Here is a 26,253-nt window from a genome sequence, read left to right as displayed (position 1 = left end):
AAAAAAAAAAAAAAAAGAAGTTTGTGTACAAGGAGGATAGGGTATACATACTTATATATACCCATGGTTTTAAGTATCGGTGTGTATCGTGCCGTATCGGCCGATACGTATTCGTATCGGTAGGCATTGGCACGATACATACCGATACGTATCATGAAAATTTTAAAACCCTTATGTATCGATACGTATCCTACAATACACACCGATACGCACCGATACACCACCAATACGCACCGATACTCACCGATACTCTATGAAAAATTCAAAATTGAAGTGAAATGTACGTTTCGGTATGTATCGATACGTATCGGTATGTATCGATACGTATCGGTGTGTATCGGTATGTATCGACCGATACACACTGATACGGTCATAAAATGGCCAAAATGGGTAATTTTTTAGAAAAACATAATTTTTTGAGGTGTTTTAATTTCAAAGTTGCTGCCAACCATTTTTCTCTCTAACTAAAGTGGAAATCAAGGTTGGGAACAAGGATTTTACATTTATGGGACAATTACAAACCTTGGATTCTTAGTGCGATACTCTCAATTTACTGTTTATGCATAATACATGTTATATATAACTTTTTTTAACTATTTTTTTATGCAAATGTGTATAAAAAAGTGTTTCCTATCCATTTATGTGCGTATCTTTAGCGTATCTCCGATACGATACGATACGATACGATACCCTCCGATACGTATCTTAATTTTGGCCGACCGATACAATGACCGATACCGATACTTTAATCCTTGGCATGTGGTATTAAAATTAACATTGAAATAATATGATTATGTCTAGAGAATTGCCCTTGCATATCTGGTAGGCGCACTTCTTGAGATCTCAACAAAGAGCTCACAAACCAAGGATCTGTCTCCTGGCTGGTACACTTTATTCAAGCTATACGGTTGGCAATGGTAACCTCTATGAATTTGATGCATATGTATTTGATTGCATTGGTTAATGTTGATCTATTTATATTGGTGGAAGCAATTATTAAAAATGTGGTTCCATTCTTATTTTCAATTTGCAGGCTGCTTGGTGGATGTGTCCTTGTTGTTTATTTGGGAGTAATATATGGGATATACGTCCCTGATTGGAACTTCACTATCCATAATACAGATAGTCCAAACTATGGGAAGGTTTTCACTGTAAGTCCTTTTGCATATTATGCATAGAGATAGGGATGTATGTTGATGCATAAACCACTGGTTCAGAAGTACAGCTGTACAGGCGAACCAACTCCAATGTCCTTCTCTTGTACTGTGTTTTTTACCTGCACAGCAGCACTCTTTTGATAAACTCAGCTCTCTTTTCAAGTTATATTGGACATATTCTACAAATGTGGCTTCTGTTCTATAATTCAAACACCTATTGCAGGATGTAAGCTATTGGAACTTGTGAGAACAATTCATCTTGTAAAATTATTGAGACATGAAATTGAGCATTAAATGGTGTTGGTTGGGACCTGAGGTTTATTTTGAAGATTTAGTTCTGTTGCAGTTTATAGAACAAAGGCAGTGGCAAAAACTGTACTTGGAGTCTTTGACTAATACTTCAGCGTGGATTTCATGTTATAACCAAGCCAAGAACCATATGATTTGATTCTACGTTAATATCTTACATAAGATAGTTATCCTCCCTCCACCCTTTTGGGGTTGGGGAGGTGGGTAGTGTTCTTACATAAGACAATTCAGCTGTATGAATTTGGACAATTGCCAATAAAGTTGACCCCAGAAGCACTGTCGAACCTGAATTTGGCATTAGTGAATCCAAAGTTACAGGGCAAGACGAGAAAGATATACAAACTGGAATTTTATTTTATTTTTATGTTGTATCTTAGCTTCTTAGCTTGAGCAAGTTAAACTGTTAACATGATGTTTTGTTTTTGTTCTTTTATTGTTTATTTATTCTTTTAATTTTTAATACTACCTGTGAGATATTAAGTCATAAAAGCTAGTTACCTTGTTTACATTTTATTCCCATCTATTAAGGGTGCTTTGGATTAGCAATTTTGAATCTTGCTAATCCAAATTCCGTGATGTTGGTGCTCAATAATTAAGATAAGCTCCAGTTGACAGTTATATTTCCAGCCACCAAAAATATTCTGTGCAATTCAATTTGGAGCTGAAACAAATTTATGTGGGGTTTTCAACTCTTATAAATGATAATTGGATCTGCAAGATAGAAGCATGCAACTCCAGTGATGCTGATAATTTTGGACTAATTTATCATAGAACTGAACTAATTCCAAGCATTTGAGTCTCGATATCAAGTGGCACATTTGAATGGAGCGTGATTGAAGTCCAATCTATATAGTATACTTGATTCCATGGATAAAATACAATTTATTGTGCATTATTTGTAGCGTTTGGTGACCGACAACTCACAGGTCACTAGCTATTCCTAAATGAAACTCATGCATATTCAATGTTAGTTGGAAACTCACATACATTCAATACGTGTTTATAAATTCATTCATCCTTGGTCATTCTCCTCAATTTTAGGTAGCTATTCATCCTGGAATCATTCTCACTTTTAGGTAGCTAAATTCATTTATCCTTGGATCATTCTCAATTTAGGTAGCTTGCAGTGCCAGAGGAAAATTGGATCCCCCGTGTAATGCTGTTGGATATGTGGACAGACAAGTGCTAGGAATCAATCATATGTATGAACATCCAGCTTGGAGGAGATCTTCAGTATGTGCTTTGTTATGAAAACTAACTCTCTATTTTTGGGAGGGGGTGGCGATTGAGGGGGATATGAAAACTAACAATGGTATTTGATATCTAAGATCATCCAACTGATATTAATGGATATTGTACCTTTTTATATTTTTTCGACTGGTGCAGGCTTGTACTGAGAATTCCCCTTATGAGGGCCCAATTCGAAAAGTTGCTCCATCATGGTGTTATGCTCCATTTGAACCGGAAGGAATCCTCAGGTCTGCTGTGTAGTAAGCTGGAAATGTATCTCTTTGGCTGCTGTAGTTTTGCCTTTACTATGCCATTGAGCTGCTGCTTTGTGCAAAAAATGCCAAAGCTTAGGACCATTTCTAATCCTCCCCTCCTGGGACCTTGCAAAAGCAGAAATTGCAAAGGGTTACAGCCCCCTTTTTTAAAGCAATCAAAGAATTATTGCTATTTTAGTAATTGTTATTAGAAGTCAACGCAGCGAATGATATTACTGTTTTCAACGAAGTAGATTTCATGAATCATGAAAATCTAACAAGAGAGTATGCTAAAAAAATGTAGAACAGTACACACTCATTGCAGATTTTTTTTTTTTTTGTTGGGGGGTTGGGGGGGGGGGGGGGGGGAGATGTTTAGAACATTGCAGAAATTTTCTTGCCTTGTATGTTATTCACTAAATGGCCACCAATATATGAAACATATTGCAGTATTTCCTGACTAATTAATTTTGGAGATTCAATGATTAATTCATTTATTTGTTATTTGGCCACTTTCAGCTCAATTTCATCTATTCTCACAACAATCATTGGAGTGCATTTAGGACATGTGCTTGTACATTTAAAGGTCAGTTCCATTATCCAACACGATGCTTTACTCATAGTTGGTTTCACATTCTCACTCTATGATTTATTTGCTTATTCAGTCTCACTCAGATAGGCTAAAACACTGGGTGTCCATGGGCCTTGCTCTTCTTGTTTTAGGAATCGTTCTTCACTACACAAATGGTAAGATGGCTGTAGTTCATTGTGAAATATTTGTTTACAGGTGTTAGATTCTGGTCTTTGCAATTGCTAATTGTATTTTTTTTGTTGCAGCAATTCCATTAAATAAACAATTGTACAGCTTCAGCTATGTTTGTGTAACAGCAGGTGCAGCCGCATTGGTGTTCTCAGTCTTTTATGTTTTGGTATGCCATTCATGCCATATCATGTTGGTATCATCATTAAAGAAAAAAGTGTATCCAGTGCACAAGGCCCACTGCAGGGTCTGGGGAGGGTCATAATGTATGTACCCTTAACCCCCACTTCGTGGAGAGGCTGTTTCCTGACTCGAACCCGCGACCACTTGGTTGCAATGGAGCAACATTAATTCTGCACTGAGGTCCACCCTGATCGTTAACAACAGAAATAGTTTGTTGTGGGAAGCTGGCATTTTGACAGCTGGGATCCCAATGTGTGGTCTGACTTATACCAATGATGGAGGCAGGGGTCACTGCATGGTGGGGTTTCCAGCTGCATTGATACAACATTATGTTTGCTTTTCCATTTTGTCTTGCCTTAGCCCATTGCAGTTCTCTCTCTCTCTCTCTCTCTGGCCTTTTTGGGTGTGGGGAAAGGGAGTGAGAAGGGTATTTTTATGTAAAATTCTAGAAGGGAACATCTCATGGTACAACATGTGTGTTGTGATGAAAATGTTTCTGCAAAAGATGCATGAAAGTTGACTAGTAGTCCACATAAAAGTTGGACCCTTAAATGATAGGTTTCTGTTCCACTTTTCTGATGCAACAATATATGTAGAAGTAAGATCATACGTCATTGAGATGATTTGGAACTCTAAACTATATATATTTATCATCTAAAACTTTTTGCATAACTTTGCAGGTTGACATATGGGGGTTGCGGTATCTTTTTTTGCCATTGGAATGGATTGGCATGAATGCTATGTTTGTTTTTGTGATGGCAGCCGAAGGAATCTTTGCAGGATTCTTTAATGGATGGTATTATGAGGACCCCCATAATACACTGGTATGTCTTTTCCATTATCATGTTGGGATGGGTTGACATAAATACTGAAGGCTCTTTAACACACGCTTAATTGTCATTGTCATTTACCTGAATGGTCCATGCTGCATGTATCGACTATCGAATAGTCATACTATTTGGTTGATGAGCTTAGAGGTATTGAATATTGATTGAAAACTTAAAAAGGGGGGGAGGGGGGGGTGGAGGCTAGAAGATGCTTTAGTTGATGCTCATCAATTGGATGGTTATCACCCCTCTTCAGTTGCAAGCCAGTGATTGTTTCATTTATTTATTCTTCAAAATGTATTCTTTTGTTGACCACTGGTTCTATATTGATGGTGTGAACCAATAATGGACAGGTTTACTGGATTCAAAAGCACATCTTCATAAAAGTGTGGCACTCAAGAAGAGTAGGCATTCTCCTATATGTTATATTTGCAGAGATCTTATTCTGGGGTATTGTGGCAGGCATTTTACATTGGTTGGGCATTTACTGGAAGCTTTAGCTACTTATGGCAAGTATTATTTTTGAATTTCAACAATGTAATTTGCTTCCACCAGAACTCTTGTGTACCGAGCCACAACGCCCTATCCCCTATGTTGACCAGTGACACTAGACATCTGTTTATACTTGCATGAAGTCATCTGTCAGGCTGTGTTCTCTGTGGTCTTACATAGAGATGATAGTGCCACAAATAATATGAGATGAGCTGTGTATGTCTTTCTTCTTAAAATGCTCTTGGCTCAGTTGTAGTAGGAAATTGTGTTAATTCTGTGTAAGTTGAGTTGTAACTAACTATGAAAGTCCTATTTTCAACAAATATGAATGGTGAGAAGTTTTCCTTCACCTTGCAATCAAGGGAGTGAGACCCCCGCTCCCCCTACCAAATCCCCCCCCCCCCCTTTTTCACCGTCACCTTGGGGAAACTCAGTCCGGATGAATGTGTATCCGATTCTTGTCGGCTGGGAAGGTTGGGGAGAAGGATTGCATGAACCCTCTCACATTTGCTAGAGAGGCCCTTGCATTCTGGGGCTTGGTTCATGAGGGTTCATGCGTAAGTTATCACTGGTTTCTTAGTCATTTATTCTTGTTTATGTAGATCAAGAGAGCTTCAAGCATAAGTATTCACAGTAAAACAACCCTAAATCTAAGTCTAATGGGTGAAATAAATAGATTAATGGGTCATATGGTGGGCTATGGTTTAGTATTTTTATGTTTTCAATTGTAATTGCCATATTTTGAAAGCCCATATATGTAGGGTAAGTAGCTACAAATGTAACTAATTACTTATGTCTAGTCCTCCAAAATTTTGAAGTCTTGGGTTAAGGCTCAATGCCAACGTGGGAGAGACATTCATCTCCTATAAATGGAAGTACGACCCTGAGTAAGGGATCTTGGCCTTTTCTACTTTGATATCTACCTTACTTCAAGAAATCTTTACATCACTTGCTTAGATTATTGAATCTAACATCGGAGAGTCACCAGGAGTTCACTTCCAGTGACTTTTCTATTTTCTGATTCTCTGTGTATAAGGCTGCGTTTGGTAACGTTCCAAAAAAGCATTTCTGGAGTTTTTTTGTTCTATGGGAATGGAAAAACAGAATAAAGCATTTAGTGCATTTATGGTGTGTTTTGTTATTTTTGGAAGAAAAAAAAAAAAAAAAGATATTGACTTAGAAACTGAAATTTTCGTTTTCGACACTGGAATACCAAACCAGCCTAAGTCTTGCGAACCAAAAGGAACAGTAATCTGAGTGCAACATCAAGAATCACTGATATCAAGACATATCAGATCGGATGCCTCGATGTGATGGTGGGTTAAAAAATTGTAGAGAGAGAGAGAGAGAGAGAGAGAGAGAGTGACATTCTTGGTGAGAATTTCATGAAGAGTATACTAGAAATGGGGAATGCCGAATGCCTAGTCATATGACAATCTCTGTTATGATAAGATTTTAAAACTTGGGATCAATCTCAATCAAAATCAATTCAGATCAATTGATTGGGATTAGATTAAATTGAGTCGGACAGATTTACATTTGTTTGAAAAAAATGATAATTTGAACCATTTTACCTGTGTTGGTCAGGATCTGACAAATTTATCTTCTTTTTTTTTTTTTTTTTTTTTTTTTTTAAAGGATCATTTTACCCTTATGCTTTACCAATGGAGCTACACCCATAGTGTCAATTTTTCAATACTTCCCACGAAATCTAATTGGATTGAAACTTGACATCCAGTAGAGAACCTTGGGTCATCTTAGGCACAAACTTACCGATATGCCTAGTTGGTACCAATCAATGAGGAGGAGACACGTGCATCAACCACAAACCAACGACCAACTACTTTCCTGGTCATGTTTGGCCAACTCCGCCCATGATTGGTCATCCTTATCATTAGAATCTGATCGGATGTGGATTGGATATTTAACTAGTGATATGATCTCCATCGCTAGCATGTCACACCTACAACTTGGCCATGAGCACTAACCAATATAAATGGAGGAGGATAGCTAAATTGTAGATAATGCAACCAGGACACTCTGAACTCCACCTTAAATCATTAGTGATTTAGACATCATAGCCTTCTCCATTGGAGTCCCCTTCCAATCAACTATTTCTTATTGATTGTGTAACTGAACGAGAATCTGCAACAGCACTTATGTATTTTACCAAGAGCTGCTTAGATAACCTCCCTAAATGAGTCCATCTTCTTTTTTTTTTTTTTTTTTTTTTGTGTTAAAATATGGGTCCATCTAGAAATTCAATTTTGTTCTATATCGTGGGGATTATAATTTTTACATCACCCCATTTTTTGGTACGATTTACATTGTTGCAGGATGTAGGTTGGTCTTTCTTGTTGCTTACCAATTGAAAAATATTAAACTCAGAACGTGGATCAAGTTTTCATATGAGAATCATTTTTGTATGGAGTTGATTCGCATAGATGGAATCCAACAAATTACCAACTTTGTGATGATTTCCATCTGTGTGTATCAGTCTGTGCAAGATCCACACTCCTAAACTCACAGTCTCTTCGAAGACACAGAGAATTAAATGTAAGAAAAACCATTTATTTTTTTCCTCCACTTTAAATATTTCATTGAAAGAGGTTATAGAACAAGAAGAGTCACAAAGAGAGGCAAGAAAAGGTAACAGAATTTTCAAATATGTGATTAATACCAAGGAACAAAGGTTTCCGTGGGGGAGTGTGGTCTCTATGTCGAGACACATGGGGGCGAAATAATGGGTCCAGATCCTCTCCATAGAGTGCATCGCCCATAGAGTGCCCATAGAGACTTGGTCGCACGACATGTGGAGAAAATGAATCCAACCGTCCTAAAGAAAGAAAATGATTTTCATCTACTTAACCCATTCAATCCTTATTTCAACCCATATCCGACATCCTAACTCAATCTATCGATTTCCCTCTCCAACCTCCATCCCAAAAATGTATAAGTAGACATTGGAAAACCTTGATCAAACTGATCGTGGAGGAGGTCTGAGAAGGCTCAGTAGGATTTGAAGGATTTTCTCTTTGATTTTTTTTTTTCTGATAAATATTTTGTAGTGAATTTGTACCATGAAAAATTGTTATGAATTCATCAACTTGAGATCCACTCAACTTCTACGGCCCAACATCCACGGCCTATGTCCTTATAAAGTTTTTTGCCCAACACTCATTGCCAATCGTCCAACCCACCGCGCATCAGAATCTCCATTCCAATCCTAATCCCATGTCCGGCGATGGGGGTGGAGATGGTGGAGAAGGAGAAAGAGATATTCCGATTAGTGGTGACGGGTTTGCCAGCAAGAAAAAAGAGTGGGATTTGAGGATTCAGATGGAGCGGGGGGAGAGAGAACGAAGGAGATATGCAAAGGGCGTCGTCGCAATGGATGTGGGTTGCAGTGGTGAACGGGGAGGAGAGAGAAGGAGAGAGATGGGTGGATGTAGCGGCGGGTTTCTCTCGTGTAGAAACGCAACCCTAAAGCGATACAGAATATAATGGAAAAACAAAACAAACAATGCACATGGATTTTACAAGACATCATACACCAACACTCTTGCCCATATCATCTAAGTGGGTGAAAATCATTTTCATTCTTTAGGACAGTTGGATTCATTTTCTCCACGTGTAGCCCATCCAAGCCTCTATGGGCACTCTATGGGGGATGCACTCTATGGAGAGGATCCCAATCCGCGAAATAATTGATCCACCCTACCCTCTATTAAATGAAAAATGACATATTTGTGAAGGTTTCTTTGGGTGCTTTCATGACTAAAATAGTTTGGTTACCTTGATATATTTGTTCTTGGTAGGAAGTTATATTTTTGTTTTTTTGTTTTTTTTTTTTGTTAAAAGTTATATTGATAATTTGATACTAAGGCTCTCTTTGGTTTGATTTTTATTTGTATTTATGTGACTTATTTTTATTTTTACAAATGTTTTTTATAGCACTTATTTCTATTTATAATAAATTAGAATAAATCACAAATCACAAAGAGCAAATCACAAATTACTCTCAAGCTATTTGTGATTTGTGGCAACAAATCATTTATGTTGATTTTTGCTACCTTAACTGAGCACGTGTGCTAAACTACTCAAAATCAATAATAAATAAGTAACTTCAGTATGTTTTACACTTTTCTAATAAAAAAACCCCAAATCCTATTAACTCTCTCGCTCAAAACTCCAATCTGATGGTGAAAACTTAAACTTATTTTCTCATTGTATAATCTATTTTATAAATAGTAACCAAACGAATACTATTTGTGATCCATAATTTATTATCACAAATAATTTCTAATAGATAGCTAATAAATACAAATAGAAATCATACCAAAGAGAGCCTAACTTAGTTAGGTGAGTATGTATTTTTTTTTTTTTTTCTCTAGCTATGTTTGGAAGGCAAAGAAATAAAAGAAAAGAAAAAATTCAAAATTTGTGAGTGAGTTTGAATAGAGAAAAATCTGCTCCTCCACACCCCTCCCACCCCCTCCCACAAAAAAAAATAAAAATAAAAATCTAGGGGTTTGAACAAGAAGACAACACGATCATACTGTGCATCAGTTACAAAGTAATCTCTTTAATCACCTGCTCAAGAAGAAAAGAAAAAAAGAAAAAAAAAAAAAAACCAAATTGGGGGGAAAAAATCGGCTGAAACATATTTTAATTAAATGAAATAAAAAGACATGCAAAATTGAAGAATTAATGGACTTTCAGTAATCTCATTCCTCTCTTTAAATCGCAGCTAACCTACAGAGATGATCCCATTTCAATCTTTAAATTAGAAAACCCATAGACCCAAAAATCCATCAAATACATACAAATCTATACAAAAGCACACACCTTGGAGAGCATCTGAGGAGAAGGGGATGGATAGGGGATCACGATCGGAACCTGTCGATATTCATGGGTAGACACAACACCTCTCCATTCTCCTCCATCCAAACCCATTACTACGAAATCCAAGAGAAAAACAAACTGTAATCACTGCCAAAAAGGTAACACAAAACGCTCAGAACTTCTTATATAGTACAACATAAGATGACGACACATGGACTAAGAAATGGATCCTACGGTTGAGTGGGAATGAATACATAGAAAGATACAACACCAGACACCCAGAGAGCTGGGATTTGAAGCAAAATTATGGATCTTTTTTTGTAATAAATGGCAAAATGGTGGCGGAAATCGTCAAACTTTTTACCTAAAACCGGTTGCAACTGTTTTCTCTTTCCCATCTGTACCTCTTATCCGCACCCTGCCCTGCCATCTCCCCTCCACCATGAACACGGCAGCCCCCTTCCCCTTTTCTCTCCCTATCCCTGCTTCATCAATCGAGTCTTCCCTAGTGCCACCGTTTATTATTGGATCTACCTTAATAATCTGCATCTTCTTGTCACAGGTTTCATCACTACAGTTAGATTTCTATTTTCTATTACTGTGTTCATGCAAAGGGCTGTGATTTCTAAGTGAGAACTCTAATAAGCTCTTTGATCAATGTTTGGGCGGTTAGAACAGATGGAATATGTAGTACTAGAAAATTATGATTGGATTTTATCTTTTATTTTTTCTGAAATCTAATTTCATGAGATTCTTACTGGATTCAAGGCATAATCTCTGTGATTTTGGTAGTTTGGTCATGTTTGCAATATTTTCGAAGAACATTAATGTAGAACCCAGATGCCACTTTCTTCATCCCAACAACTTTCGGCAATGTAGAAGGTTTTTCCGTAAAGTGGTGTGAGTTGGGGAGAACCTACATGGTTCTGTGACTACTGGCTTTTCCGCCTTCGGAAGAAGCGAGCTTCATCAGCGACTCCATTGATGACATTCTCGTGCCTTGGGGTGTTGGAGAAACAGAGCGGGGAATGGGGGTGTTGTGGGTTTGCAGCGGAGAGGATATAAGACAGGAGTCGTGTGCAAGACTCAAGACGGAATGGAGAGCAAGAGAGAAGGTGGAGAGGGAGGGAAGAATCATAGCAGCAAAGGGACCATGAACTTCTCACTACAAAAGCCAAGAACCAGTAATTATTACAAATTAATTGATGGCTCAAATTAACTTTATGCTAAATGTACAGTTAATATAGAAGGGTTTGTATAGTTGTAACCTAGGTAGGTCACAAAAGGCTTCTAACCCACTTTTAGTTTCCTAAAAAGTCTTATACTGTGAAAGAAATGATTGATTGAAGAAGATTCAATAAATAATTTCATGTGTTTATATTCCCAATAAAAACTTAAAAGTTGCTGCACCATTTTTTATAACAAAGTGTTTAAAAATGGTAGAAATGTAATTTTATCCTCAAATAGACCCATCACTACGTTTGGAATCTCAAATCTCAATTCCTTGTCTCTCTAAAGTCCAACATGGGATTGACAAAAAAAAAAAAAAAAAAATTATACTAACCGTTGGGTGATTGGGTCTATTGCTTTGAGTAAGGGTGTCCATTTTCAGTTCAAGCGAGTTGGACTAATCAAGAGAAACGTGAAACGGACCTTTATGGATTTGAGTTTTTATCCAATTGGTAAAAAATTGAATTGGACCAGATCAAGAGAATCAAAACCATAAAAGACCTTATAACAACTTTAAAAAATTACTAAAAGAGAACATATTACCTACAAGAGGCCATTAAGTCAACTTAATAAAAACCGAATCGGTCTAAATTGAAATTGAACTTTGATTTCAATTTGGCCTAATACTAGATAAAATCTAGATCAAAGTGACCAAAATGGAAATGGATCAAATCAATCACAAAAGCCTTATAATCAGTCATTCTGAAACAACTTGGATAGGTATTACTATGGTCAATTTGGATCGAAATTGGTTTATTCAACCAATGATTTTAAACTCGAAATTGAGTATCAAAACAATCCCTCTAGTGATTCCAATTCTAAATTGACCATTCTAGAACTTATGGAGTTGGATAGTTCATGACCAATTCTAATCCAGATTGGCTAATACCAGAATTTTAACTCAAAATCAAAGAATAAATTGGTCCCTAATGATTCTAGTCTGGATCATATCCGAATCAATCACAAAAATGCTAGAATTGACACTAAATTCTAAAAACCAAAGCCTAATCCCAAAAATCCTAGATATGTCATTCTATAATGATCAGAATTGGGATTGATCCGAACTAGCCAAATCAACTAGGGATTTTAAACTTGGAATTGGAGATCGAACTGATCATGGTTTCAAGTATCGGTCTGGGATCGATCATATCGGTTGAGACCGATCCTCAATCCGGATCGATTATCCGGATCGTTTAAGGGGAAAATAGGTAAAAAGTAGTACCTTTTATAAAAATCAAGGGTAAAATAGACCGATACCCACCGATCCCATCCGATCTGGATCGGTATAGAATCGGCATCGACAGAGACCGATACTAATACTGTCCCCTACATCCTTGGAACTGATTCCTATAAATTTTGATCCAATTGAATCAAAATTAGATAAAAAAAAACCCTAGAATCACCCTGAAATCTTAATACCCACGATCTAGTCCTATAAACCTTATAATCGATTTTAAACACAGAATCAAAGATCAAATTAGTAGCTACCAATATCAATCCAAATCCAAATCAAATTGAAATTGACCAGAATCAATCCCAAAACCCTTAGAATCAACCTATAAAATATATTATAATTATAAAATTTCAAATGTCATCATTATAGTAGTACCAAGCCTACGATATTACTTTACGAAAAGAAGAAAAAAAGCATACAATATTGCCATTTGTCATCTTGTTGGATTTTAACTTTCTTAAAATCACTAGCATATTTAATACAATTGATTTCCTTGAAGAGAGAAAAAAAAAAAGACATGATTATAACTATCTTACCCACCTCATCTCTAATGCACAACAATAGAAATTATTGCAATATAATTGATACAGGAATTTCTAGGAAGAGGTTTTGTTTTCTAAATTTCAAAAAACAAAAATGAAGTCCATCAAAAGTTTTAAACCCTAAAACCCATAAAAGCATTGGACATGCCAAGAAAAAAGAGAGCCTTTACCTGACTCATTGGAGATGATCTTGCCAAACTTTATGTCATAAAAATCAAGAAAGGTAACAAAAAGACTCGCGAGGAGGAAGACGATCAATTGGGGCGAGAGGTTGTTTGGGTTGTTTGGGAAGAATATATTTATTTTCAAAATACCCCTCGTTTTGCCGTTTAAATCAAGGTAACAATTCAAAAAGTTGAGGTTGAATTTACTTTTTTGACCTTAAAAGCAATCACAAAATGACAAAATGAATGGGACACTGTAATTTACATTTTTAACTTTAAAAGCAATCACAAAATGACAAAATAATGGGAATACAATAATTTACTCTTTTGACCTTAAAAACAATCACAAAATGACAAAATAATGGGGACACAATAATTTAGGTTACAAGGTTTTTGTAACCGGGTAGGTTTACATTTAGACATACCCAATATAGAAAACATAGGAAAATAAGTTTGCATGACGTCAGCTCCGCTACCACCCACCCAATTATCTTAACTAGTTAATGTAAAATCAGGTTTTTTCAACGATTTTATCCTTACTATCGAGGCTGCACCAGTACTCTCTAGTAGGGGTGTCAATCGGTCGGTCTGGCTCGGTTTCGGTCTGGGTTGAGTCGGTTCGGTGTGGGAAAGTTGAAACCGAAACCGAACCAATAAGGAAATTCCTGTTTCGGTGTGGTTTGGTTTCGGTTTGTCTTCGATTTCTTAAATCGATTTGTAACCGAGTTGGTTTTGGTTTTTGGTCTAGTTTGGATTCGACTTTCCATACAAATGTATACAAAACTATGCAAATTTTGATTTTTTTTTAATGAATTTTGGAGTGTTTCGGTTTCTTACCGGTTTGGTTTCGGTTTCAATCCGGGTTTTGAGCCGGTTTCGATTTGGTTTTGGGTTCATCTGGTTTCCGGTGTGGTTCGGTTTGGTTTTGGGGTTGCAATACTCGAAACCGAACCGAACCAATAAGGCTTTGGTTTGGTTCGGTCCGTGTTGTTATCAGTTCGGTCCGGCCGATTTTACCGGTTCGGTTTAGGAATTGACACCCCTACTCTCTAGGTTAAATTGTGACGGAATATAAGACATCGTACACCAACACATGCATCCCGACACTTCCATTGCTGTACCCCTTCTTGAACGCAAGAAAAATCATCTCAGAACTGCTTTCTGGTTCAAGCTGTCTCTGATTCTAACGGTGCTGTTAGCAATCACTTACTCTGTGTTCTGCGTTCTCGTTCTCTTTAGAAGCATCGAATCGTCATGGAAGACATCGGAAGGTGTTTTTCTGGTAATCCAAGCCGCGACGCATCTAACTATTGCGATTCTAATCGCTCAGAAGAAATTCCTGGCTACTTCTCATCTAATGACCCTTCGTGTTTACTGGTTCGCGAGCTTCACCATTGTTGGATTATTCTCTGTTTCAGCTATCATTCGACTAAGCTCTGGCCAATGGAAACAGGAAAACGAGTTAAGAACGGACGATGTGTTCTTCATTGTCAATGTTCCTGTATCCGTTTTTCTTCTTCTCGTCGCCATTAGAGGATCTACAGGGATTATAATGACGGGAGAAACAGATACTGAGTTGGGAGAAGCGGATTCTGAGTTTGAGACGGATGTGAATTTGGGGGATCCTTCATTGAACGATCCAAATGTTACACTCTACGCTTCAGCTTCTAAGCTGTCCAGAGCGACATGGTTTTGGATGAATCCCTTTTTGAGTAAAGGTTACATATCCCCTCTGAAGATCGAGGATGTGCCATTGCTAGCCCCTCAACAAAGGGCGCAGAGAATGTCAGAGCTCTTCGAATCGAATTGGCCCAAACCAGAAGAACGATCTAAACACCCAGTTCGAACTGCATTACTCCGCTTCTTCTGGCCGGATCTCCTCTCCACTGGTTCCCTGGCTATCGTTCGTCTCTCCGTCATGTACGTCGGTCCAACTCTGATCCAAAAGTTCGTCGATTACACTTCAGGCGATCGAAGCTCCCTTTACGAGGGATACTATCTGATAACGATCCTTCTCCTCGCGAAATTCGTTGAAGTGCTTCCCTCTCACCATTTCAATTTCAATTCTCAGAAGACTGGAATGCTTATTCGATCCTCATTGATCACCTCTGTATACAAAAAGGGTTTGAGGCTGTCTTGCTCGGCCAGGCAAGAGCATGGAGTCGGACAGATCTGAATCACATGGCCGTCGACGCTCAGCAGCTCTCCGATATGGTGACGCAGCTCCACAATCTATGGCTGATGCCGATTCAAGTCCTCGCCGCCTTCGCCCTTCTCTTCGGTTACATGGGCGTATCTGTAGTTTTATTTGTAGGTTTCGTTCCGGTTGTGGTGTTCATCTTGTTTACAGCCAAACGGAACAACCGTTACTAGTTTAGTGTGATGATGAATCGTGACTCCAGGCTGAAAGCCACGAACGAGATGCTGAATTACATGAGAGTGATCAAATTCCAAGCTTGGGAGGAGCATTTCTATAAGAGGATCCAAGCTTTTCGTGAAGCAGAGTTTGGGTCGCTGACCAAGTTCATGTACTCCATGTATGGAAACTTGGTGGTATTGACGAGCACTCCCGCGGTGATAACGTCGCTCACGTTCGGAGCTTTGATCGCTTCGAGGGTTCAACTCGATGCAGGGAAGGTGTTCACGCTGGTCACGTTTATCAGGATCCTGCAAGAACCGATCCAAACGTTCCCTCAGTCTCTAATGAATCTATCACAGGCGACGATCTCGCTTGGAAGGTTAAGACTCTTTCATGACGAGTAAGGAACTAGTGGACGGAGAGGTGGACAGTGTGGAAAGTTGCAGCGGCGACGTCGCTATCGAGATGAAGGATGGGGCATTCGTGTGGGACGATGAGAGCAACGAAGCGTTGATACGAGATTTGAATTTGGTGATCAAGAAGGGTGAACTTGCCGCCATTGTTGGGACCGTTGGATCGGGGAAGTCTTTCCTAATCGCCGCGATTATCGGCGAGATGCGCAAAATATCGGGAACGGTACGTGCTTTTATCTTTGATTGATTTTCTGATCCGTGATCCTGCACTGGACCGGTCTGGAATCTGGATTGGTCCTGGACTAACCCAGCCAGAAATTTAGCTTGGCCAATCTGCACATCGTAGCACCATCCTGTGGTATATTGGTATTAGGGTTATTACAAGAGGGCCTGCACTAGTCGGAAATCGGAATTGACCTGTTAAAGCTAGAAATTGGACCAAACGATTGGTAAATGGTCTGGTGCCAGGCCTAGACTGATTATTATTCAGACATTCACAGAGCTTGGTTGTAGCCCGTTGTCCGGGCCAGCTTACGTGCATCTCAACTGATTCTTGGGAAGACTAGTGTAACAACCCACCGTCATGATTTCTACTTAAATCACAGATGCACAGATGGGGAATCGAACCTAAGATTATATACCTATTCACACAATTCCTAATTTACCTTAACCATCGGAGCAACCTACAAATGGATAATTGACATTAGTTATCGATTTAGGACTAACCATTTATTATCCATTTACAGTTTGACCAACTAATTTATGACTCCTACCACTCAAAGTACCTTTAGTCACATTCCCATGTGTTGGGTCTGTGCCAGAGTGCTCCACGGTTGTGGATGTGCGTTACCATTGCTATTGCACCATAAATGAGTTGGATCTGATTTACAATCTTTTTGTAACCTAATTAGCCTGTCTAAAGACTAATTATAATCCGATTGTTGAGAAATAATAATCAATCAAATATAAATTTATCCATGCCTAACATACAACAACCAATTAACTTTACGATCGAGTGCTTAGTTGGGACGAATAACTGGTATGGTACATGAGGCTCAGTAGACAGCTGGAATTTCTCGACACTAAAGTGTGATTGTCTTACTCTGAGGTTCTTAGCATTGTCTACACTCCTTGGAAAAGACACCAATAAATAATTGCATCAGCATGAATATTTTTTGTTATGATACAGTGATTGACTTCTGATTTTAAATTTTATTTTAATTTTTTTGGTAATATCATTTCTTTTCATTTATTGACAACAAAACATAAGTCAATTGACTATGTGACTTTAGAATATTTTTGAATATAAAGAAAAGACTTAAGATTTTACTAGTGGGCCCATATAGTACTTGGAATCAGGGGAGAATTCAGATATCGTCTACACTGAGGTTGTGAGCTGATAAGGTGTAGACAATTTACACTCGACATCCAATGGTTATGAGATTCGGACACTCATTGTAACAAACGTTTTTGTTTTTTATTTTTTTAAATCCAAATATTATTTGGACCCAACGAAGTTCTTAAAAATTTAAATATCATAATATACATGAACGCACTCGAAGGTCCTCTCAACCATTCACTGAAGATTAGGCATCCCAATGGGATCCTCGGAACTGTGGTTCATTTACATGCAACTCTTTGGTAGATTCCCATGTCCTATCATCATCACTCATGAGAGACTCTACTCACGCCAATGTGGGATTAAAAGGAAAATACATGGTTAGGATATGAGAGGCCTGACACAGTTTCCCCACCCTGGCCATGTACTATTGTAAACATACTCTCATCCTTAATAGAGATTTCGGATCGCAATTTCCTCTTACATGAGTTGTCATGGGGAAGTAGTTTTCTTCGGGAGCGTGATGTAGATTCTTTCCGACATTGGCAATCTTATGAACCCTCCCTCCCTATTATCATATTATGGAGACAGGTTTTTCACGACACCCAATGGGATGAATTTCTCACGCTATACTAATGACGGGATGCGAAATTATATAATCCACATGTTTTAAAATTTTTTGTGTGAAAAAATAATAGAAAAAAATCATCTGAGAAGAGAACCTACTTGGGCTTGGGTGAGTCTGACTCTGACCCATCCAAAGCCTTACCTTTGTACACCCACCCCTTCCGCAATATAGAGAATATTTTGGGCTTTACTTGCTAATACTCCCAATAATGTACTCTTGCTTCAACAGGTGAGAGTTTGTGGAACCACAGCTTATGCAGCACAGACATCCTGGATCCAGAATGGAACAATTCAAGACAATATCCTTTTTGGTTTACCAATGAACTCAGAAAGATATAGGGAAACAATCAGGATTTGTTCCTGAAAGACTTGGAAATGATGGAGTTTGGTGATCAGACTGAGATTAGAGAGCGTGGTATTAACCTTAGTGGTGGGCAGAAGCAGCGTATTCAGCTTGCCAGAGCTGTTTATCAGGATTGTGATATGTACCTTCTTGATGATGTCTTCAGTGCAGTTGATGCCCAGACTGGCTCAGAAATTTTGAAGGTGATTGACATTTTTACTTCTTCACTTGGTTGTAGTATTTATTTCTGTTTGTGTTTACTTTTGTTCATAACCTATGTTGGCACAATCTTTTACTTTTAGTTTGCTACAACTCTCTAATGATATGAATTACTGTTATTTTTTCAAAAGCATTAGATTTATGTTAGCAATGTTACCATGTTCATATGTTTATTTCTCAGACAATATCACGCGAATCCTTACGTTTGACAACTAAAATTTGGAAGTAATAGACATCATTACAGAGGCTACTGTTAGACTAGTTTCAGCTGAAAGGTTTAATTTGGAGTTTTTTTACGCAACACTTATCAACCTACCCAAGCAAACATTGTTTTAGGTACAGTAGGCATAATTCAATTTTTTCATTTATTTTTTGTTGGCTTACAGTTTACTGTGAATTGAGTAGCAACCGAAGACAACCCAATTACCATACCTAGCATCGACGCTCAAGCTACAAATGTTTAGTCCTCTTCAAAAACTTGCTGAACTCTCTCTTTAAATTCTTAATTATGGTCATAATGTTTTATTTTGCAGGAATGTGTGAGAGGAATCCTTAAAGATAAGACCATTTTGCTCGTAACCCACCAAGTTGACTTCTTGCACAATGCTAATCTAATTCTGGTAAGTTTGATATGGTCTTGTCTTGATGCTCAGTTGTCACTAGCAGTGTGATAGGTTCCCTTTTTGTTTGCCGCAGCTTCAGAGTTTACATGGTCTTTAAGAGAATGGACGTGATTCTTTCATCACCATTATATAAATAAGTCATAGAAATGATGTACATACATCAACTGACATCATTTATAATTTCTATTTGGCAAATCAGTATGATTCAAGATGGACCCTTTTGAAGGTTTCACCTTATGCATACTGATGTTTGGGAATTAAAAGTAAATTAATTTATAACAAGTGCCGATCAAGCAAGGCCATAATTATAGTACACCATCTTAGATGCTTCTCAAGGTACTGTTGGAGTACCCATTGCATGTATTTTGTGGAGTGAGTTCCAATTTGGTAATCCCCATGGGTTTGTTGTTAATAAAGTTACTCTTGTGGTTATGCTGCCAACTGCTAATGTTTTTAAACACTAATGTTAAGAAGTCTTGGTGCATTGTCGAGTCCTGCATTGCCTAATTCTACAATTATATTTCCAACAAAATTTTGGTCATTTCTTTTAATGGTGTGATCAGTCATCCTCTTATCTTATGACTTTGTCAAAGCTCAAAATTTCTGAGGAAGTTAGCTGAAATCTTTATTCATTTTTATATATTCTGATTGCAATATATGTGTTACCAACCAGGTCATGCGAGTTGGAAAGATTGTACAATCTGGGAGGTACAATGAGATTCTGGAATCTGGTACACATTTTGAAGCCCTTGTCACTGCCCATGAAACATCCATGGAACTTGTAGAAATGAGTGCAAATGGAACTGGTGAAAAATCTCAACAAACTCCGAAATCTCCTCAGGATTCTCCAAACCATGGAGAACTCAATGGTGTCAATGGTTCTGTTGAGCAGCCCAAGTCTGAGAAGGGTAGCTCCAAGCTCATTAAAGATGAGGAGAGAGAAACTGGCTTTCGGGTGTATAAGCTTTATTTCACTGAGGCGTTTGGGTGGTGGGGAGGCGCTGCTGTACTACTAATGTCCGTGGTATGGCAGGCATCTCTAATGTCAAGTGACTATTGGCTGGCATTTGAGACTTCAGAAGACAATGCAGCTTCTTTCAAACCCTCTTTGTTTCTTGAAGTCTACGTAGTGATAGCAGCAATTTCAATTGTTTTGGTGGTGATAAGATCCTACTTTGTCGCATATGTGGGGCTCAAGACAGCTCAAATTTTCTTCAAGCAGATGCTTCATAGTCTCTTACTTTCTCCAATGTCATTCTTTGATACCACTCCTTCAGGAAGAATTCTGAGTCGGGTGAGATTGTTTACCTCCAAACTTTCTGTATAAGGGTCCTCATTGTTTTTCCCACAGTTACCGCTCACTTCAGTTCCTGCGCATTTATTCTCTTATCATATGGCCTTAGCCATTGCCATTTCAACTGACATAAGTTCTCTGTTTTAACTCCTTGTGCAGGCATCAGCAGATCAGACCGATGTTGATCTTTTCCTCCCCTTCCTTTTAGGCATGACAATTGGCATGTACATTACAATGTTCGGCATCATTTTTGTTATATGCCAGTATGCTTGGCCAACTATATTCCTCATTATACCATTGGGTTGGCTGAATATCTGGTACAGGGTATGAACATCTTTGCCTCTAGTCTTGGTATCATATGACTTATCCATCATTGGTTTATCAAAGAAAGTATGGTTACCTTGGCTCTCCAAGGTGTGCATTCTATTGGCATCTTCATCGCAGATCGATGCTGCTGTGGTGTTGTCCAGCCTCTGACATGGTGACAGCTTCAGCATTGATGTGCAGAAGATGCCTTTGGCACATCATACACTTCATTATTGGAAAAATGCAATCACCACCTAGGTTTTGGCACTTTTTCCCTAAAAAATCTGTCCCATTACACTTTTAACTCATGTATGGGATTGCATTTTTCCCAATCAGTCAGGAATACTTTTGACACATTATGAGTTGAGAGGTTTATATTTATACTCTCTGCCCCATTTTGGTGCATATTGCACTCACATGCATGGGATGAGGAACACATTGGATGGATCCAGCTAGTGTACTCTTCCCCTTTTGAGGTGTTCCTGACTGATTGGCCCAAGCCCTTGAATGCTTCTAAATGGTAAGGCATTCAATCAGTTCATTCTTTCTGAGGACAACTCCTGTGTTGGATTTGCCTAGGGGGATAGTTGCCCCAAGAAGCATTGAATAAAGAAACGCCACTTTGAGCATCTTACAGCCTACTTGGCAGACTAAGTTGTAAATGAGTAGCCAATTCAGGTTCACTTTTATTTAATCCTTTATTGTTTAAGTCGCAGGGTTACTTCCTTGCAACATCTCATGAGTTGACCTGCCTTGATTCAATCACCAAAGCACCTGTTATTCATCATTTCTCAGAAACCATTGCCGGGGTTATGACAGTACGTTGCTTCAGAAAGCAGGGGAGATTTATTCAGGAGAATATTGATAAGAGTGAATAAAAATTTGCGTATGAACTTCCACAATAACGGATCAAATGAATGGTCGGGCTTCCACTTAGAATTGATTGGCAGTATCATCCTGTGCATTTCTGCCATATTTATGATCTTTTTGCCTAGCAGTATTATCAATCCAGGTAGCTGCTATCCAACATATCTTCATATTGCCATTTCCATGTGCAATCTATAGTTATCTAACTGTCTTTTGCTCACTAGAAAGGGGTTTACATGTTCTAGTATGTTTTCTTATCTAGTATCCTGTCTTCAGCATCTATTTATTATTTTTCACTGTGCTGATTGTGCATGTCATATTACTTAAAATATTCTCTCTTAGCTGATAAGATAAATTATTTGTGAACGTACCTGTTACTCGGGCATATTACTGTTTAAATTTTTTCCGATTCAACTGCAGCTGAAGTGGAAAATCTCACCATTATGGGGATTATTGTTTGTCTAGAATTATGGAACTACAAATAGCTGTTAACACAAACTGAATGATACGAGACAAAATGATTATGCTACTGTATGTACTTTTATATTGGAATTGATTATTGCAGTAAGTTTACACTGAGCGTAATTTTCTGTTTTTTGTGTTCTCACTCTGAACCACATTGCCATGTTCTTGTTGGAAATCGGGGTAACATGGTATAGTAGTAAATTAAGATACTGAAAAGTGGATGCATTAGAACTGGTTTGTGCTAAATAGTCAATGATAATAAATTACAAAAGAAGTAATTAACTAAATGTGGAATAGGCTGATGGCACTTGATCCCCAGCATTCAGCAGCTTGACCTATAGAAAGAGTGTACTGCCAAGTATTGTAGTATATAGCAAATCACTTGACCCAGGAGTAAAACAGACAAGGGCGGATTGAACAAAAATTATGTTTCTTCTGAAGAGACAAAACCTTGGGGAAAAAGCAGATGCTTTTTTTTCTTTTCACTTTCTCAAAAGACCTATCCTTAGACAAAGCCCCAACCGCAAAGGTGTATTCTCAAGAACACACCCTTACACAAATTATGGAATATCACATCATTTTTTAAAACAATTAAAAATCCAATATGTCTTCATATATGAGTGTGTCTCTGTGTTCATAATGAGGAAGTATAAGAATTCTGTGTAAACTAGGTATTTTTACAAGTATATGGTATGAATTGTTTTCCTTGCCCTTAATTATTGATCTTTTGTCATTCTGATATTGACTGCTTGTTTTTGTTTTGTAGCTTATGTGGGGTTAACTCTTTCCTATGGTATGTCTCTCAATGGTGTTCTGGTTTTGTGCCATATATATGAGTTGCTTTGTGGAAAACCGAATGGTTTCTGTCGAGAGAATAAAACAGTTCACAAACATTCCATCTGAAGCGGCATGGAAGATTGAAGATTGTCTGCCTTATCCAAACTGGCCTACCCAGGGCAATGTTGATCTCAAGGACTTGCAGGTACCTAATGTTCTCTCATGTATCTTGGTATTGCAAAATATATGGTCTAATTTTCTAGAGGTCCAGGATGTAATTCAACAAGCTGGAGTAAATTATGTGCTCATTAAAAGAAATAATCTTGATTGTTTTCCAAATGAAAGGGTTGGTCTCATCCTAATCTAAGAACTTCTCTGGTTACTGTTATGATAATAAAGTTATCAAGTATGGTATTCTCCCTTCAATGTCACTTCTCCAATCACCTGACTGTTACATAGATATATCAGGAGCCAACGTGGGATTGTAGATATCCTTGAGGCTAGATAGTTGACTAAATTTGGTTATACAGCTCAACTCACTTAAGCCTTATCCCAACTACTTGGAGAATGGGTTCCCAAATCCTGTTTTCCATACCAAGTTAAATCACAAGCACTTGGGTCTCTTCTTACTGCTTCAGATGAACTAACTTTTGGCTTCCCTTGTCATTTGAGAACCTTCAAATTGTTCATATCTTTCCTAATTGTTTTAGTTCTTGTTTATTTTTTCTATATGACCGAACCAAATCAATTGACTCCCCTCCAGCTTGTAGCTGTTAGTGTAGTGCATTTATTTCAAATCCTGTCCTTTTCTGGCCATTCCATTAGTCTGTCTTAACATTCTCATCTCAGCTGTCCCATAAACTTTCTAAGAATGTGATGGATTGGATGGCTAGGTGCCACTGTTAGGTACCCTTGTGTCATCTCAAGCAGTTTTGAGTTGTACGTCTCTGTTCTTTATTCCATCATGCATGAACTAGGGATTCTATTGCTTCATGGCTTATGTGTTAAGAGTGGAAGTAAGGAATAAGAAAATATCTCTTATATGGTCTCTTCATCTCTGTTCTTTATTCCATCATGCATGAACTATGGATTCTATTGCTTCATGGCTTATGTGTTAAGAGGGGAAGTAAGGAATAGAAAAATGTCTCTTATATGGTCTCTACCTGTCCACACCCTTGCCTCACCCCAGACCCCTTTTTAGTGGACACACAAGGTATGGAATTTGTTGGAGATACAACAGTAAACCTAAGCTGAACCTCTGTTTTTCCTTGGTGCATGTTGGATGCTCTTTGATGATATAAGTTGCATGGATATGTTGATCAACAGGTTAGATATCGACCAAACACTCCTCTGGTTCTGAAAGGCATCACTATCAGCATACAAGGAGGAGAGAAGATTGGTGTTGTTGGTCGAACTGGGAGTGGCAAGTCAACTTTGATCCAAGCTTTCTTTAGGTAGGTGGAGCCTTCAGGAGGAAAAATAATTATTGATGGGGTCGACATTTGCACACTTGGTCTTCATGATATCAGATCCCGTTTCGGAATAATTCCCCAAGAACCAGCCCTTTTTGAATGAACTGTCCGAAGCAATGTTGACCCCATTGGAAGTATTTAGATGAACAAATATGGAAGGTATATTCTAATTCTTGAATCCTGACTTATAGTTATCATGATAATTGCAACTTAAGATTGGTCAGTTCTCAAAGAAAATGAACCCAAAACATGCCAAGAAAATTGTGGGAAATTTTTTTTGCAGCAAAGATTCAAAACTAATGGTATATCAACCTGTTTGTACGGCCTGTATATTTTCATGACTTCACAATTTTGATCTTTGTCAGGGTATGTAGTATCATTTAAGATTGTGGGCTGTTTGTTTGGGATCTTTAAATTTTTGCAGAGCCTTGAGCGCTGCCAACTTAAGGAAGTTGTGGCTGCAAAACCTGAGAAACTTGATTCTCCAGGTCTCTCTCTCTCTCTCTCTCTCTCTCTCTCTCTCTCTCTCTCTCTCTCTCTCTCTCTCTCTCTCTCTCTCTCAAAATAAATATGTAAAATATTTTTAGCCTCCTTGTTGAGTCTGATTGGATCATTGTATATCTTCAATGTCTCTGGTTACTTATGTTTGATGAACTGTTTATAGTGGTCGATAATGGGGACAATTGGAGCGTGGGACAAAGGCAGCTTCTTTGTTTGGGGCGGGTAATTCTTAAGCGCAGCAAGCTTTTGTTTTTGGATGAAGCAACTGCTTCTGTTGATTCACAAACTGATGCTGTGATACAAAAGATTATCCGAGAGGATTTTGCAGCCTGCACAATTATAAGCATTGCTCACAGAATATCCAGAGTCATGGACTGTGATAGAGTGCTGGTTGTAGATGCTGGTATGTTTCTTTGCAATCTGGATTATCCATAACTTACCCTGCAAACTTTAATACATTGTGAATGTTTCCTATTTGTAGTTACTAGTTGAATTTCACAGAGAGAGTGAATGTCAAAAAATTATGACTTTTCTGGTTATAATCTAGAACCATGGTTTACTAATTATTCTAGAGAAGTTATGTGCAATAGGAAGTCAACTCAGTCGAAACAAATTACTTTTGACTAACTGATCTGCCAATAACTGATGCCATTGTCCTGAAATTGCATAGTTATGCATCAACTTGAGGGTTAACTATAGAAACGCAACCCTAAAAGCAATGTAGAAGGTAATGGGAAAACAAGAACAAACAATACACACAGATTTATGAGGTTTGGCAAGATTGAATACGTCCTTGGTGAGATGAGATTCTGCTTAACTATCAGTGGAGAATAGGGTTACATCGCTCGTTCTCACACCTCTCAGAATATTGTGTCGGGGGGTCTGCACCAGTACTCCTTAGATTAAACTACGACCAAATACAAGATATCGTACACTACCATTAACATCTGATGTTTGTTTGTTTGTTTTGGGCAGGACTAGCAAAAGAGTTTGACAAACCATATTACTTGCTTGAGAGGCCCTCCTTGTTTGGGGCATTGGTTCAAGAGTATGTAAATCATTCATCTGGTTTATAGACGATTACTGCGTTGAAATTCTTTTGAATGAAATACCAGAGGACCATTTCATGGACATCTGCTGCTCACGAGGACTTGCTTATTTACATAGAAGGGAAGGCAAGTGGCACTTGAGTCTGGTTAATATCAACTGGAGGCTCAAAAGCAAGAATCATACTCCACTCCAAAGCACACTAGCATGGGCCAGATCTTAGTAATGTGTGTATCAGTAGTATTAGCATATTTACATGAGAAGACTAGTACCTCATGTACTTTCTAATATCGGATACAGATGTGGATTGTATTCAGATTATTGATCATTCGTTTACTTTTTGATCTCTGTAATTCGAACCTTCCTATCTCAGT

The 26,253-nt window shown here is 38.1% G+C and overlaps 1 protein-coding gene and 1 pseudogene across 1 annotated transcript; both read left to right on the top strand.

Annotated features, from left to right (window-relative positions):
• Nucleotides 1-801: 801 nt before the first annotated feature.
• Nucleotides 802-5,561, top strand: LOC122057565 (heparan-alpha-glucosaminide N-acetyltransferase; the record flags this gene model as incomplete). The annotated part of the gene is given in 9 exon segments (XM_042619705.1): nt 802-917; nt 1,034-1,151; nt 2,583-2,699; nt 2,853-2,944; nt 3,470-3,536; nt 3,616-3,697; nt 3,788-3,879; nt 4,574-4,717; nt 5,074-5,561. Coding segments are annotated over 9 exon segments (975 nt in total), but the record flags the coding sequence as incomplete, so codon positions are not given.
• An 8,759-nt stretch (nt 5,562-14,320) lies between these two features.
• Nucleotides 14,321-26,253, top strand: LOC122056909 (annotated as a pseudogene).

Source organism: Macadamia integrifolia, chromosome 12 (assembly GCF_013358625.1).
Source record: "Macadamia integrifolia cultivar HAES 741 chromosome 12, SCU_Mint_v3, whole genome shotgun sequence".
In the NCBI taxonomy this organism is placed as follows: Eukaryota; Viridiplantae; Streptophyta; class Magnoliopsida; order Proteales; family Proteaceae; genus Macadamia; species Macadamia integrifolia.
Note: the sequence above shows the minus strand (reverse complement) of the source record. Positions and strands in the feature narration are given on the sequence as shown.